General features: G+C 39.5%; 2 protein-coding genes across 4 annotated transcripts; one reads left to right on the top strand and one right to left on the bottom strand.

Moving 5' to 3' along the window:
* Positions 1-21: 21 nt before the first annotated feature.
* LOC306796498 (ubiquitin carboxyl-terminal hydrolase 47-like) lies at positions 22-4542 on the bottom strand. Of its 2 annotated transcripts, none has more exons than XM_079295442.1 (11): positions 4426-4542; positions 3392-3522; positions 3198-3294; positions 2615-2730; positions 2425-2495; positions 1948-2073; positions 1756-1851; positions 1513-1641; positions 1296-1424; positions 1117-1192; positions 22-1005 (listed from the first exon to the last, which is right to left on the bottom strand). In XM_079295442.1, the coding sequence occupies exons 2-11, from the start codon at positions 3447-3449 to the stop codon at positions 245-247; spliced, it is 1659 nt and encodes a 552-aa protein (XP_079151568.1). In that variant the 5' UTR covers positions 3450-3522; positions 4426-4542; the 3' UTR covers positions 22-244. The 2 variants fall into 2 exon arrangements, with proteins under 2 accessions (XP_079151568.1, XP_079151569.1); XM_079295443.1 differs by having other exon boundaries at positions 3392-3519; positions 4426-4534.
* Positions 409-7369, top strand: LOC306796499 (E3 ubiquitin-protein ligase RNF19A-like). 2 transcript variants are annotated; one of them, XM_079295445.1, is made up of 4 exons: positions 409-465; positions 5824-6028; positions 6363-6533; positions 6636-7369. In XM_079295445.1, the coding sequence occupies exons 2-4, from the start codon at positions 5834-5836 to the stop codon at positions 7089-7091; spliced, it is 822 nt and encodes a 273-aa protein (XP_079151571.1). In that variant the 5' UTR covers positions 409-465; positions 5824-5833; the 3' UTR covers positions 7092-7369. The 2 variants fall into 2 exon arrangements, with proteins under 2 accessions (XP_079151571.1, XP_079151570.1); XM_079295444.1 differs by lacking the exon at positions 409-465 and adding an exon at positions 4697-4827.
* Positions 7370-13441: the final 6072 nt, after the last annotated feature.

The raw sequence follows: 13441 nt of genomic DNA, 5'->3' as shown, positions 1-13441 counted from the left end.
ATACACAGTGAAGTACTCCGCAGCCACTGGATTGCTTTATTGTTTTACTGACATAAATCCATGTTCATCCAAATACTGCAAGTGCATGTCGCTTCCCAAAACAGTGAAATGGTGACATTTGTCCATCTGAAATCCAAACAGCACAGGATCGACGGCAAACAGTGTCAAAAGAATTACGTTCGCAGGAGTCCTGCTTCACAAATACGCTATTCCAAGTGACAATTCACGTATCCGTATTCATGCTTCACTTCCATGGCTTTTTCTTAAATGTGTCCTTGCTCTCTGCAGCCTTTCTGCTCGCTCTGCCACTTGCAGCTATTTCTCCCCTCGTCACAGTCTGTGTGGTCGCCAGTCTGCAGCTGCCGTCCGCCGTCACAACATGCTGCATTTTCTCCTCGTCTCTCTTTGGACTGGTTGATTTTCGGCATTTGTTCGGTGAAACGGGAGCCCAACGGAGCCCAACAGGTTCGTCCCTGCTAAATAGCTGCTGCAAGTCTCTTGAGGGGTGTGGATGTGACTTTAGATCAGAATCACACACATTCACACTGACACACGCCTCTCTTTTCTGTTTCGCTCCATTTCCTTTTACCTCTGCTACTGCCTCCCTTTTGTTTTTGAAAACTTCATCACCATCTTTTTGTAGCTTTGCAAAATGTGACTCTTGTGTTTGCCCACGTGGCCTGTAGCCCTCTCCATCTGTAACACAACCAAGTAACATCTCTCTGTGCGGCCTCACGCATGCTGCTCTCGGGTCTCGCTGTTCGTTCGGTTCCCGAGAAAAGTGTGTCTGTTTCTTCCAAACCGTATCGTCGTGGCTCTTCTTTAATTCATCGACATTCGAGCGCTTCAAGTTTCCCCCTCCGTTGCAGCTTTCATCCTTCAGTGGATCCGGTACGAGGGCCTCTCCTCTCTCCATCTCGTCACGTCTTCCTTCAGCATCAACATCTGCATGTGTGCAGAGAGACTGCTGGTTGCCTTCATCAAGGTTTTCAGTATGTCTGCTAACTTTAAAGGTAAAAATGGGAGGTTAATAATAATGTATTTACATAGCACCTTTCATACAGTTTCATCTTCTTCCCCTTAAGATGCTAACTGACTTCATGCTAACTAACTTACCCTTCCTGTACATGAGCAGGTAAGCTGTACGAGACCTCAAAGGGTTATTTCCAGACCCAAACAGCGGTGGTATGACCTGCAGAATTGAAAACAATCACAGTAAATGTTAAACTTTGCATCGTTGAACTGTGTGAGGATTTGTGAAAGTGGACTGCATGTAGCAAAGTGAGCCTCCTTACCACGTTAACAACGTCGTCATTGAAGTGATACCACATGTGAGTTTCGAAAGACTTGATTTGTGCGGTGTAATGACCTCCTGTTAGATTACCGAAGTGGTTCACTAAAGCGTAGAGGTCGTATTTACAACTCTGAGGAGACGGAAATAAAACAACGTCAACACATTTCGGAAATGTTAAATCAGAAACAATCTGCTGCAGAAATGAATATGAATAGCACCTCTACGTGTAAGCTTTTGGGGACATCCACGTCGCAGTGAAGCTTCACGTAACACCTGCGCTTGTAGTCAAAGCTGAATCTCTTCAGCAGGAGGGTCAAAATCTCTGGACTCTGTGTCATCTCACATTCCTGGACCACACAATGAAACGCAGAGTTCCTCAACATACTTAAGACTTCAGTCGATCGAAATCAGGAGTCAGGAATTCGGTTTAACCTGCTGGAGTGAGATGCATCGATACTCACAAAGTCTGCATCTCGCTTTTTATGGCAGCGGCTGCAGTACACTCTGTTGTCCCCGCAGACCTTTTCCCCCTTGAAGAATGCCTTCAACCCGTTTTCCTGTAAACATTGTATATGTATTCATCCTGCATGCATCTTTTCTTGCGCATTTCTGAAAAATACTCATATTTCGCCGTTAAAAGGAACGCGGAGTACCACGCTGTAGGTTTGACGACGCAAATCTTCCACCGCAAGCGGCAGAATCCAGAAAAAGCCCCTGGAATCGTTCCTCTCGTTGCACTTAAGGCATGTGGTCCTGTGACTCAGCTCTCCCTTGAATATCTAGACACAAAGGGGGACACCACAGGTTCAATGGGTGCCAAGTAGCCTGGTAGTTATATTACACTCAGATTCTACTTATTTTGTATCCTATAATCTCCTCCTGTAGACCTGAACACTTTAAACACTCCTGTAGCATAATCCACATCTCTAATCTCTCACATCTCTCATTCTTTATTCGTGATGGAATGTAACTAACTCAAGTACTGAACTAACGTTTCTCACAATTTTCTTACAATTCACAAACCAAACAATTGATGGCTTGACCATGAAAATACTAGTAGTAATAATCTAATGACAAACTATACAATATTGTATAAAATATATCATTAGATATAAAAATGCTATCCACACCTTGGCTGCCTCTGGACTGGTCAAACCCAAAATCTTCTCAAAATACTCAGCTGCATCGCGTTGCTCGTATACTTGAAGTAGGAGAGAGGACAAACGGATCATTGTGAGTTTATATTCAGCTCCTCTGAGTCTGCAGGATATTCACACACTAGCAGCTGCAGTGTGACGTCTCAAATCCAAACTCACTCACCGTTTGTGATCCCCAGTGTTTCTGTGAGGTATTTTGTTTTCGCCGTCCTTTTCTGTAAATCAGCAAATAGTCTTCTCAGCTGTGGGTCAATGCTTGTTGAATCTTCACTGCAGCATCTGTGTGTGAAATATATTTTTTCAATATGAGGAAATAAGATCACAAACCAAGAAAACAATACAAACGAGACAAAAATGTATAAAACAAATACAATTATATTATATTGTATATACAGTTACTACTATTACATAATTATTATTGTCATCATTCATTCCACACCTTCAGCCTCCCTCAAACCCTTTTTATTAATTAGGGAACTTTATTCTGTCGCATTTGGACAGAGCCAGGCTAGCTGTTTCCCCCTGCCTCCAGTCATTATGCTAAGCTAAGCTAACACGGCTGGCTCCAGCTTTACTATACAAACATGAGTGGTACCGCTCTTCTCAGCAAGAAAGCATCCCAAAATGTCAAACTATACCTTTAACATACTGTAACGATCTAAAAAAAACCCATTTCTTTGGGTTTTCATTTGATCCGAACTGTTTAAAAATATAAAAACAACCCAAAAGAAGCTGAGGTTACCAACCGTTTCACAGCCTCCCGGAAGTCTTCGGTCATGAACAGCACCTGGAGAACGCTGTTCAAATAGCATGTGAGACCTGGACTGTTCAGGCCATGGTAGTCTAAAGACACAACAGAGACACAAGACACACAACTGCTACATGATCATCAAACGCAGACGCGTATAAGACTCATTGTTCTGAATGTGATGTCTCTTACCTGAGATGGTGAAGTTGTCTAGTTTCTCTCTTAGCATTTCAACGAGGTCATGATTCATAATGTCTTTTGAATGAGAGCGTTGACATTTTTAAGATCACCGGTTTGTTTTCCTGATGTACGGATTGAGCCTGCTGAAGCACATGAGATACAGCAGAAGTTAAGAGACAGCAGGCACAAGAGGCCTGATTTTACACTCGCACTACTAAACAGCAATGTGGTCATTAACAGCAACAGAACACTGACCAGTGAAAACAGCCAGAGGGTAGTGGGACAGGGCTAGTTTCTGAGGGTTTTGCATGTATTTTGATACTGTCTTACCAGCTAATAATGATGGCAGAGGGGTCATTGTATTGCATTATCAGGGACGATTGTGAAAATGATACTTCTCACATGTAGAAATTGTTTAGAAATGTACGACTAATAATCTACTACTAATGTATAGAGCGGATGTAAGTACTGTTACTTTTCAGGTTTTTATTTTAAACAGGGCTACAACACATATCAGTCTCTAAAACATGACACTGTGACGATTGTTAGAAAGTAAACTTGCAGTAATGTAAGTTTCATTCGCTCCTCATCAACTAGATATAAGAATATAAAGCTGCTTACACATTCATGCATCAGTGAGAATTGAAAGAGGCGTTCTGCTGCAGAACAACTTCTTTATTTTGCTGCCAATACTTCCTTTGTTTTGTTTTCTTTCTGTGGGATCAAGTGCGAAATAAGTTGAGTTTATATTCATGCACAATAGGAAATGCAGGACTTTTACGACATGTGGCATTTCTATTCTGTGGTATAGTTGGCATGGCAACTACATGGTAAAACGTAAACATAAAAAAAAAGGGATTTTGCAGCCCAAACAAACACAGCAATGAGTAAAATCCCAGTACATTAAGCACGAGAAGTCACCAGTGAATGCAGCTGGTGCGTTTGGGTGTCATGGAAAGCCACGCAGCCTCTCGATCCTCCGTTTGCACAACCAGCGACTACAAAAGAGGGTTTAAATAAGAAAGCGAAGACAAAAATGAACCCACCGTAAATAACCGCGTGCACACTACGACTCTCACGGTCCAATAACACACGGTGACTCTTTGTTTAGGTATGTAGTGCACCGGGGTTGAGACACGAAGGCGCATGTAAAACAGCCCATCTGGTGAGTCGACTGCAACCTCCTTTCACTTTCGATACCAACGAGAGGTTGAAGGGGAGGATACTGCGACAGACAAGGGACGAGAAAACACATACTTTACACCTCCGATCAGACACAGACTGTCCGACTTTACCCAAATCACCGGGTTTGATTTCATCTGAATGCTCCTGCAGGCTGTCGTTCCATTCGCTGTGTTCCGTGGCTGTGTTGCTTCCGGTTGAGCAATATATTTAAAGAAATAGTCGCGAAAACAAAAAGTTAGATAGAGACGAACTCTTCCTCCAAGGTAAGAACTTCCTCTTAAACATCTCCTGTTAATATGTGCCAGTCTAACTTCTGAACGTTTTATTCACAATGTGTCATTTGTGCTCCTAAATTAAAATGAACAATGTGTTTGTGCAGTGAGACATCAGCAGCGTTATGAAGGGGAAATACACGCGTTGGCTTGTAATTTACATATTCGGTGGTTTAAACTGGATTGATCCTTTATTTCTTTGTGCATAATGAACATGTTTTGAGCCTTTCAACATTCAAAGTGTGAACTTCAATGTGCCTACTGTGCTCTAAATACATTCATCAAGTAAAACATAAGCCAGCTGGAAATCCCCTGAGCGCCCAGCAGTGAGTCAATTCATACCAGCTCGGTCACGCGGATAAAACGTCTTGACAACAGAATGTCTTTCAAATCAGAAGTTATTAAACTAAGCTACTAACTTATTAAAATCTGAACACACATGACAAACACATATCTTTTTAGAGTCAGTGTGATTTGTCCTTCTCTGGGATGTCTTTATCTCCGATGTACATTATTAACGCCCATAAATCATAAACATAATGTTCCTTATGACTCCAGAACCTCCCTGAGAATGATCGCGTTTATACGTTTTTTTTCCGTATAAAAGTAATCCAGTGCTGGTTATTTGTACACTCGTGGGTGCATTGCAAACATGCACGACTAATGCCTAATTCGGCATATTTTGAATGGTGCCAATATGCTAAAATGTAAACAAATAAAGGCGCCAAAATACTCATGTTGTAGCCCACAGTTAGTCGTACTTCCTGTTTACATCCATGAAAGCTCAAAATGTGAGCATGCTGTCCCAAATCAACAAAGAACAATGATAAGAGTTCTATTGTAATATTTTGACATTAGGCTTTAAGGCTCATAATGTCCCATTGTTCTCACATATCAACCCGTGTGTCAGATCATAATGAAGTTATGATATTATGTCATTGAGATATAGTGTTCACCATAGTGCCTGACCTTTTTTCCACGTTATAGGAGAATCAAAATGAGCATTGGGGGACAGGAACAGGTGGAGAAGAAGTACAACCCACATGACACCACCCTGAGGTTCGTCAACAGGAAGGACGACTTGGATCCAATGTGTGACGACGACGACGACTGTCTCAGGGCAGAGATGTCCTGCGGCCACGCGGTCACTCCTGAATCTCTAACAAATTGGTGTCGCAGCCAGCTGGACGAGGTATCTCGTGTCTTTTCTCTTTTTTATACATTTAAATTAAAGCAATGTGATCAAACTGGGAAGGAGACAAGTAGGTATATAAAGATAAACGTGTAGTACATCAGTAAGACAACAGCATTTAAATGAGAGAGCAAGCGACAAACTGTTTTGGTTCATCGTATATTTCAGTAAAATATCTTAGGAGCCCTGCAGTGTTGCTGATATTCCTTAATTTGTATTGTTTGTGTATGCCTGTCTCTGTCCAGCACATGAAAATCATTTCAGAGGTGAACATGCTTCCTGTTTTCTGACATCCTGAACCGCCTCTTCTTCTTCTTCTCTTTGTTGCGTTAAGGGTATTTACAAATTCAAATGCCCTGCACTGGTGGAGGATTACAAACTGTGCAATGAACTGTGGTCGTACCAAGAGGTGCGCAGGCTGGCCGATTTGTCCTCTGAGGAAATGCAGCACTTTGAAGATACTATGGCTCGCCTGGCTGCTGCAGAATACTGTGAAATTCAGACAGTGAGTGATCCAGGTTGTTTCGAATGTTGACTATTTTTTGATTTGGACGTTTAAAATGACATGAAGTGCACTGATCTTCAAATCTTCCCGTTCAATAATCAGTGCCCGCAGTGTAAAACGAGTGTGGAGAGGAAGGATCGCTCCAACCTGTGCGTCCGGTGCACCGTGTGCACAGCCGATCGGAAGAAGGCCTCCGACTTCTGCTGGCAGTGTCGGGGGACGTGGAAAGGTCCAGGCCCTCGATCCGACCGCTGCGACAACGACGGCTGCGTCAACAGGGACCTGCAGCTCCTGCAGACGTGCAAGACCATCGATCTGCCCGAGGTGAAGGGGGTCACCGGCTGCCCCTCTGTCCGAGTCTGTCCTACATGCGGCATGAAGGTGGAGCACAGCCAGCAGAACTGCAAAAATATCAACTGCCCTCGCTGCCACATTGAGTTTTGTTTCGTCTGCCTGAAACTAAAGCGAGAATGTATTAAGACCAGCACACCATACCACATCTGTCCTGGTGGAGTGGCTCCTAGGCAGACCTCTATCCCGGAGTGGAAGAGGAAATGACAAAGAAACAGATGCACAATGAACAATTTAATAGATTTTAGTTTAAATGTATCAATAATACATGACTCCGTAAATATTAGTTGATGTACACAAAATGTGACAAATACTCTAGAACTCCAAAAGTTCTCGTGGAAGAACTCTGCCTCCTTCTGGATGGACTTTAACTTTAACTTTACAAGAAAGTCTGTTTTATTGTCCTGTGAACGCCAATCACCATTAAAAGTTACATTTCTTGAAAAGAGTTCACTTCGATTTCAGAATGTATTTAGAAACCTTATCATCACTCAATAAAATCATTCAAATTCATGTCTCATTTTCTTTTACATTTACAATGTTCTTACTATTATGCCACAACAAACTTTGAAATTCCAGTAGAGCTCTATTCCAGGAGCTATAATCAAAATAAAATAAATGTTTGAAATTTTCTAAATGTTAACTTCATATTTCAAATTCATTCAAACAGATATGATGTACATCAGTGTCTTTGAAGGTTATTTAGGATCAAACTAAATAAAACATTCTCTGATTATGACAATATATAAACTTTACCACAACTAACAATACGCATGTACACTTCATTAAAAATGTATATTTCTGTGATTTTGTGCTCCCAGTTTTTGGGCGTATAATTTACATCTAATATATTGCAGTTCATTTTGTTTATACATTTTAAATTGAATACTAGAATATCATCTCTGTATACGTTTTTAATATTTTGTCACAAGATGGTCAATCATATCATTTTCATCTGGTTTAATAAATGGAAGACAATTTAAAACAAACGTTGATTCATAGTTATAAAAGAATGATATTCTTGATAACGCTGACATCAGGTTGTTGATGAGATTAGTTTTCATCTCTGAACCCATATAGACAGTAAAACAGTAAAAAGACATCTCCTCAAATCAAGTTCAGTTTCATTTCATTGAGGTTGTTCTTACAAAAAGAAGCATGAATGACAATATTAAACAAACCAAAAGATGACACTGTTCATTGGGTCCAGTGTGCTCTCTGGCCGGGTCGAGTAGAATTCTCACCTGGTGGAAAAGTAAACCAGAAATTAATTTCTTCAGAATAACACATAGCAACTGAAAGTCACAAAAACGAGTTATATCTAGTTCTGTGGAGGTTTGAGCAGCAATCTGCAACTGCTTCCTTTTTTTGTACATAAGAACTACATTTTCGAAGTAAAGTCAACTAAAATGTTCAGGTAAACTTAAGACGTAAAGTTAACTTCATTTGTCCAAGTAAAGTCAATTTAAAATGACTTGTAAAAGTAACGTCCAACCGTTGATGTAAAACCTGCCTGCATGAAATGTCCGGACTTCGCATCAAGTGACAGCTTGAATCTGAGTGACAGGCAACGGAACTCGCATTTTAAATGAGGTTTGAAATGTTCTTGTTCATATTAGATTTAATTGTGTCACATTTACATATTTGATCATCACATTTTTCAGGGTAAGCGGTCTCAACAAAAAAAATACACCTTTTCTTCATAAAACCAATCATCGAAACGGTTATTACTCAGATAACTCAACCCCTTAACAGCTTGAATGAATGAATAAACATTTACATATCATTTTTATTCAAAATGTGAATTGCAGTTATATTGTGACATTTCTATTTTAAATATTTCTGTTTTCGTAAGAATAATTTTGGCTGGATTTTGCTTTAATTTCTTTAATGTTGACTCATTGTTACAGTATGTTGTCATTTTGATCTCTACAATATATTTATTCAATCTGTTGATTTCACATGGCATCGTTTCATCGTTTTTTTCTGATCATTTGTTCATTCTCCGAAGCTAACTGTTGTTTTTTCTGTGAAACAAAAATAAAAATATACTATTGTCTTGAATAAATTGTATATATTTTATCAGTGATGCAAAGCTCTGCAGCCATAGGGAGGTCTGTAGGGTCTGATGCCAAATGAGAATCTGCTCATCAAAGGTTCTGTAAGTAGCTTTGTCTAACTTCAGTAAATCTTCGTCAGACTGATTGTGAAAAAATCGCTACACCACAAAATAAAAACACTCTGTTCCAAGTAAAAGTCCTGCATTCAACATTTTACTGATATAAGCGTTATCAACAAAATTAGCAACATAATCAGTGTTATATGAACATAATATCATTTATTATTGATACACAAACATTTTAATTGTACTTAAATGTTGTTGGATATAATTTTGAATGCTTTATTGGGTAGCGGAACAATGCATTAAACCTCTTTAGCATGAAATCAACAGATTTGTTTCTGTACACCTCTGTGTCTGAAATATTGTAATGTTTTAAAAAAAATAAGTAGTTTACGTCAATACAATTTTAGGTACTATTTCCATATCCTGCTACTTTATACTTCTTCGTCTCTACATTTCAGAGGGAAATACTCATACAAAACATTAGAGCAGTTTATAAAATATGAAAGTAAAGCAGTTAAAATACCACACTTCACAACATTTAAATACTATGTACATTTTCTGTATAACCACAAGTGTGAGCTTGAAGTATAAATTATCTGTAAATGTTTAAATTGTGGAAAGGAGGAAGTGATTCTCATGTGGTCTGATAATTTAGTAAAAGTACATAAAAGCACGTAGTTATTGAAAGAAGGTATGCGGTTGAGTTCATGTCTGAGAAACAACAGTTATGATAATTATAAGAACCTTTAAAATAAATAAAACAAAGAGTGTATTTGTATTTTTTTAGATCACAGTGTTAAATCAACAGATTCATGCCCTCTGCCACACAGGTATAGAGGTCTGTCTCAGTGCCACACCACTAGGGCAAAGTGTGATACATGAGATTATGTTGTCCTCATCCTCGCACTCTTCAGTGAGCTTCAGGCACACAAAACAGAACTCCACGTTACACCGGCCACAGAAAACGTTTTTACATTTAGTTCTGTCATGCTCCACCAGCAAACCACAGGTGGGACATGCCCGGACGGAGGGACAGCCAGTGACCCCCCTCACATCCTCAAAGGTGATGTGAGGGCAGCTCTTCAATATTTCCAGTGGGTTGTAGCAGTCATCATTTCCACAGTCCTCTGACCAAGTCGTACCTTTCCATTTCTTCAAACAGTGCCAGCAGAATGTATAAGGCCTTCCTCTTTTAGCCGTGCACACTGTGCATTGGACACTCTGACTGTTGAGGTCCGTTCTCACCACACGGGACTTGCAACCAGGACACTGTTACATGAAGCAGGAGAAAGTTTAAAAAACGTATCCCATTTGTTTCTAACGCACAAATACGATTTGTGATTGTAAATATAGTATACTTACTAATTTGATGTCCAAGACATTCTTGGCAGCGTTTTGGAACATTTTCTTCTCAAATTCCTCAATTTCTTTGGGGGTCAGAAGGGCCATTTTACAAACCTCCTCGAAGGGCCACTCAACATCACAGCCGGTTTGTCCGCATACAAATTCGCAGCCACCCTTAAATATCATAAAGGAAATCAAAGAAAAACATTAAAGAGCAAAAAAAAAAGCTAATTATTTTGCATTTAGCAATCAGTTATTAACAACATCAATTCCTTCATTTAATTTATATCCTATATGTCAGGTATAAGGCCAGAGGAGCTGCCTATTATTAGGAATTAATGGACATCCTGCAGCCAATCAGAATTAAGTATTCACCAAAACTCAGACATGAGTCGTCATTTATGCACTTCTAGTCGATGGGTTTTTGGATGGTTCGTTGGTGAGATTCCTAAAAGTTCTGCGGTTAACACAAGGTTAATGATTCTAAGTTTTGTTGGACGATATAGAACACGCCAGCAAATACCTCTGTCGGGAACTTTGAAGTGTTTTTCTTTTTTTTTAATTGTTGCTAAGTGGCTGAATGAGAAACGTCATCATGACTGGTGATCCTTACAACATCGTTGTGTACTTACGCTATCCGTTTATAGCCTATCAGTTATATGTTGTATTCTGCCAATTACATTTGTGCGTTTTAAAATATATAATTTTTTTTTTCTGACGTAACAAAATCGGACTACAATCTGAATTTCGTTGTGCAACCTACAATGAAAATAAAAAAATCTTGACCCTTCATTTGTGAAGATTATCTTGCTGCACAAAGCTTCTAAGTATCATAAACGTATTCTGCAACAAGCCAATATTGGCATTTTGTTGAGGGAACCGGTGTGGCGCTAACTTCCGGGTTGGCCTCCAAAATACCACATCCCTGCAACATTATACTCGCATTGTGTCTTTTTCCTTTACTGTTAAAACTATATGAAATTTAAATGTTTCATTTTTTACACACGCTCCAGCTATATGCATGTTGTCAGAGAAGTTTCGTCACTACAAGGTGTTTTTAACTACAAGGTGTTTTTAACTACAAGGTGTGTTTCATTACAAGGTGTGTTTCATGATAAAGGTGACGGTAAATAACAAACCTTGTCCAGCTGCCGGCGGCACCAGGCGTCGACAGACATCGGAGTGACAGCATGGCCGCAGGACATCTTTGCTCTGCGGGACTTGTAGCCATCGTAAAAAACTACGAGACACACACACGCAGATGAAACGATGTGCAGTGTTTTATGTTATTATTACTATGAATAGGCGGTGTAAAATGTAACAGTAGCCAAGGTAAAAAATAGAATATGGTCATTTATAATTGTTAAACGTGAAATTTGATACTTACAATCTAAAACGTCACCTTCGTCTACAAATGTAAGAGTGGCGTCTTGGATGTCATAACACTTCTCTTCTTCTTCAGTTGTCAGACTGCTGCTTTCTTGAACTGCAGAAGTCAGCGCGTCCACACATCTTGCGTGGTCTCTATTTCTATCGTCTACATTCCTCTCGTTATCATTTCCCTCCATTCTGGAAGGGAACGCTTCATAACTCACCTGCCTTGCCTTTGCGACATTTCTCAATCTATGACACCTCATTGCGCCATTTCCGACCATTTGGTTCCGCTCCTGTTCAGCGTCTAATCTGTTTCCCATGTTGACTCCGTGTGTTCTCGGCTCTCTTATGAAATGATGACACCCTGCACGGCTTTAGCCTGTTCGTCTTTTTCCGTGTGGTCACGTGATATGAAGTTGACAGAATGACGCGTCTTGGTTTTTTTTTCCCTTTTACAAAACCTGAATATCACACCTCATACAATCCTCCCAGTAGTCTCTGAAATTAAAATCCAGCTGAGAATAAATGGACCAACAGGAGAAGAAAAGATGACCGATCTATCGGTAAAATCAACTCAATACATATTTTCAACACCATCGAATACAGCCTTTTACATGCGATATATGACTCAACATAAAATGTCTGCACTGACACAAAATGAAAGTTGAAGATGACCATGGAAACAACTTGATGCAGTGCCATATTGGCCGCGCTAAACGTTCTGGGTGAGAGTGCCCCATATGCAGCTGGTGCCCTTTTATATGCCAGCAGAATGTATAAGTCCTTTTCTTTTTAGCCGCGTGCACACTGTGCATTGGACACTCTGATTGTTGAGGTCCGTTCTCACCACACGCAGCCAGGACACTGTTACATGAAGCAGGAGACAGTTTTAAAAATGTATCCTTGAACTTGCAACTGTTCTAACGCCCACATATGATTTCTAAGAACAGTTTTGAAATAGTGTGACTGAGGTATTACACATTTGATGTCCAATGAACTCAAGAAAACTAGCATTTTGTCGATGGAACCGGTGTGACGTTAACTTCCGAGTTGGCACAAAATACCACATACCTGCAGCATTTTAACTCGCATTCTGTCTTTTTCCTTTACTATTAAAACTATATGAATTTTTATTTTTTACACACGCTGCAGCTATATACCTATACATTTTGCCAGAGAAGTTTATTCACGAAAGCAGTTTTGCTTGTTCAACTTTAATAGGAACTAACTTGTTTTAATACCTAGGTTTTACACCAGGGCTACATAGAGTATACTGAACATATCTTATTTGTATTGCTGTCAGTTTGAGTCACAAGGCTTTAGTTTTGAACAATAAAACATTTATTCAGAATACAGCTTTCTCTCTCTTTAGTATGAAATCAACAGATTTGTTTCTGTACATCTCTACATTTCAGAGGGAAATACTCATACAAAACATTACAGCAGTTCATAAAATATGAAAGTAAAGCAGTTCAAATACCACACTTCAAACATTTAAATACGATGTACATTTTCTTTACAACCACAATGTTTAAATTGTGGAAAGAAGGAAGTGATTCTCATGTGGTCTGATAATTTAGTAAAAGTAAAAGCTTGAACAGTTATTGAAAGAAGGTATGCGGTTGAGTTTGTGTCTGAGGAATACCAGTTATGATAATTATAAGAACCTTTAAAATAAAGAGTGTATTTGTATTTTTTTTAGATCAGTGTTAAA

This window comes from Melanostigma gelatinosum, assembly GCF_949748355.1.
Source record: "Melanostigma gelatinosum genome assembly, chromosome: 23".
Classification (NCBI taxonomy): domain Eukaryota; kingdom Metazoa; phylum Chordata; class Actinopteri; order Perciformes; family Zoarcidae; genus Melanostigma; species Melanostigma gelatinosum.
Note: the sequence above shows the minus strand (reverse complement) of the source record. Positions and strands in the feature narration are given on the sequence as shown.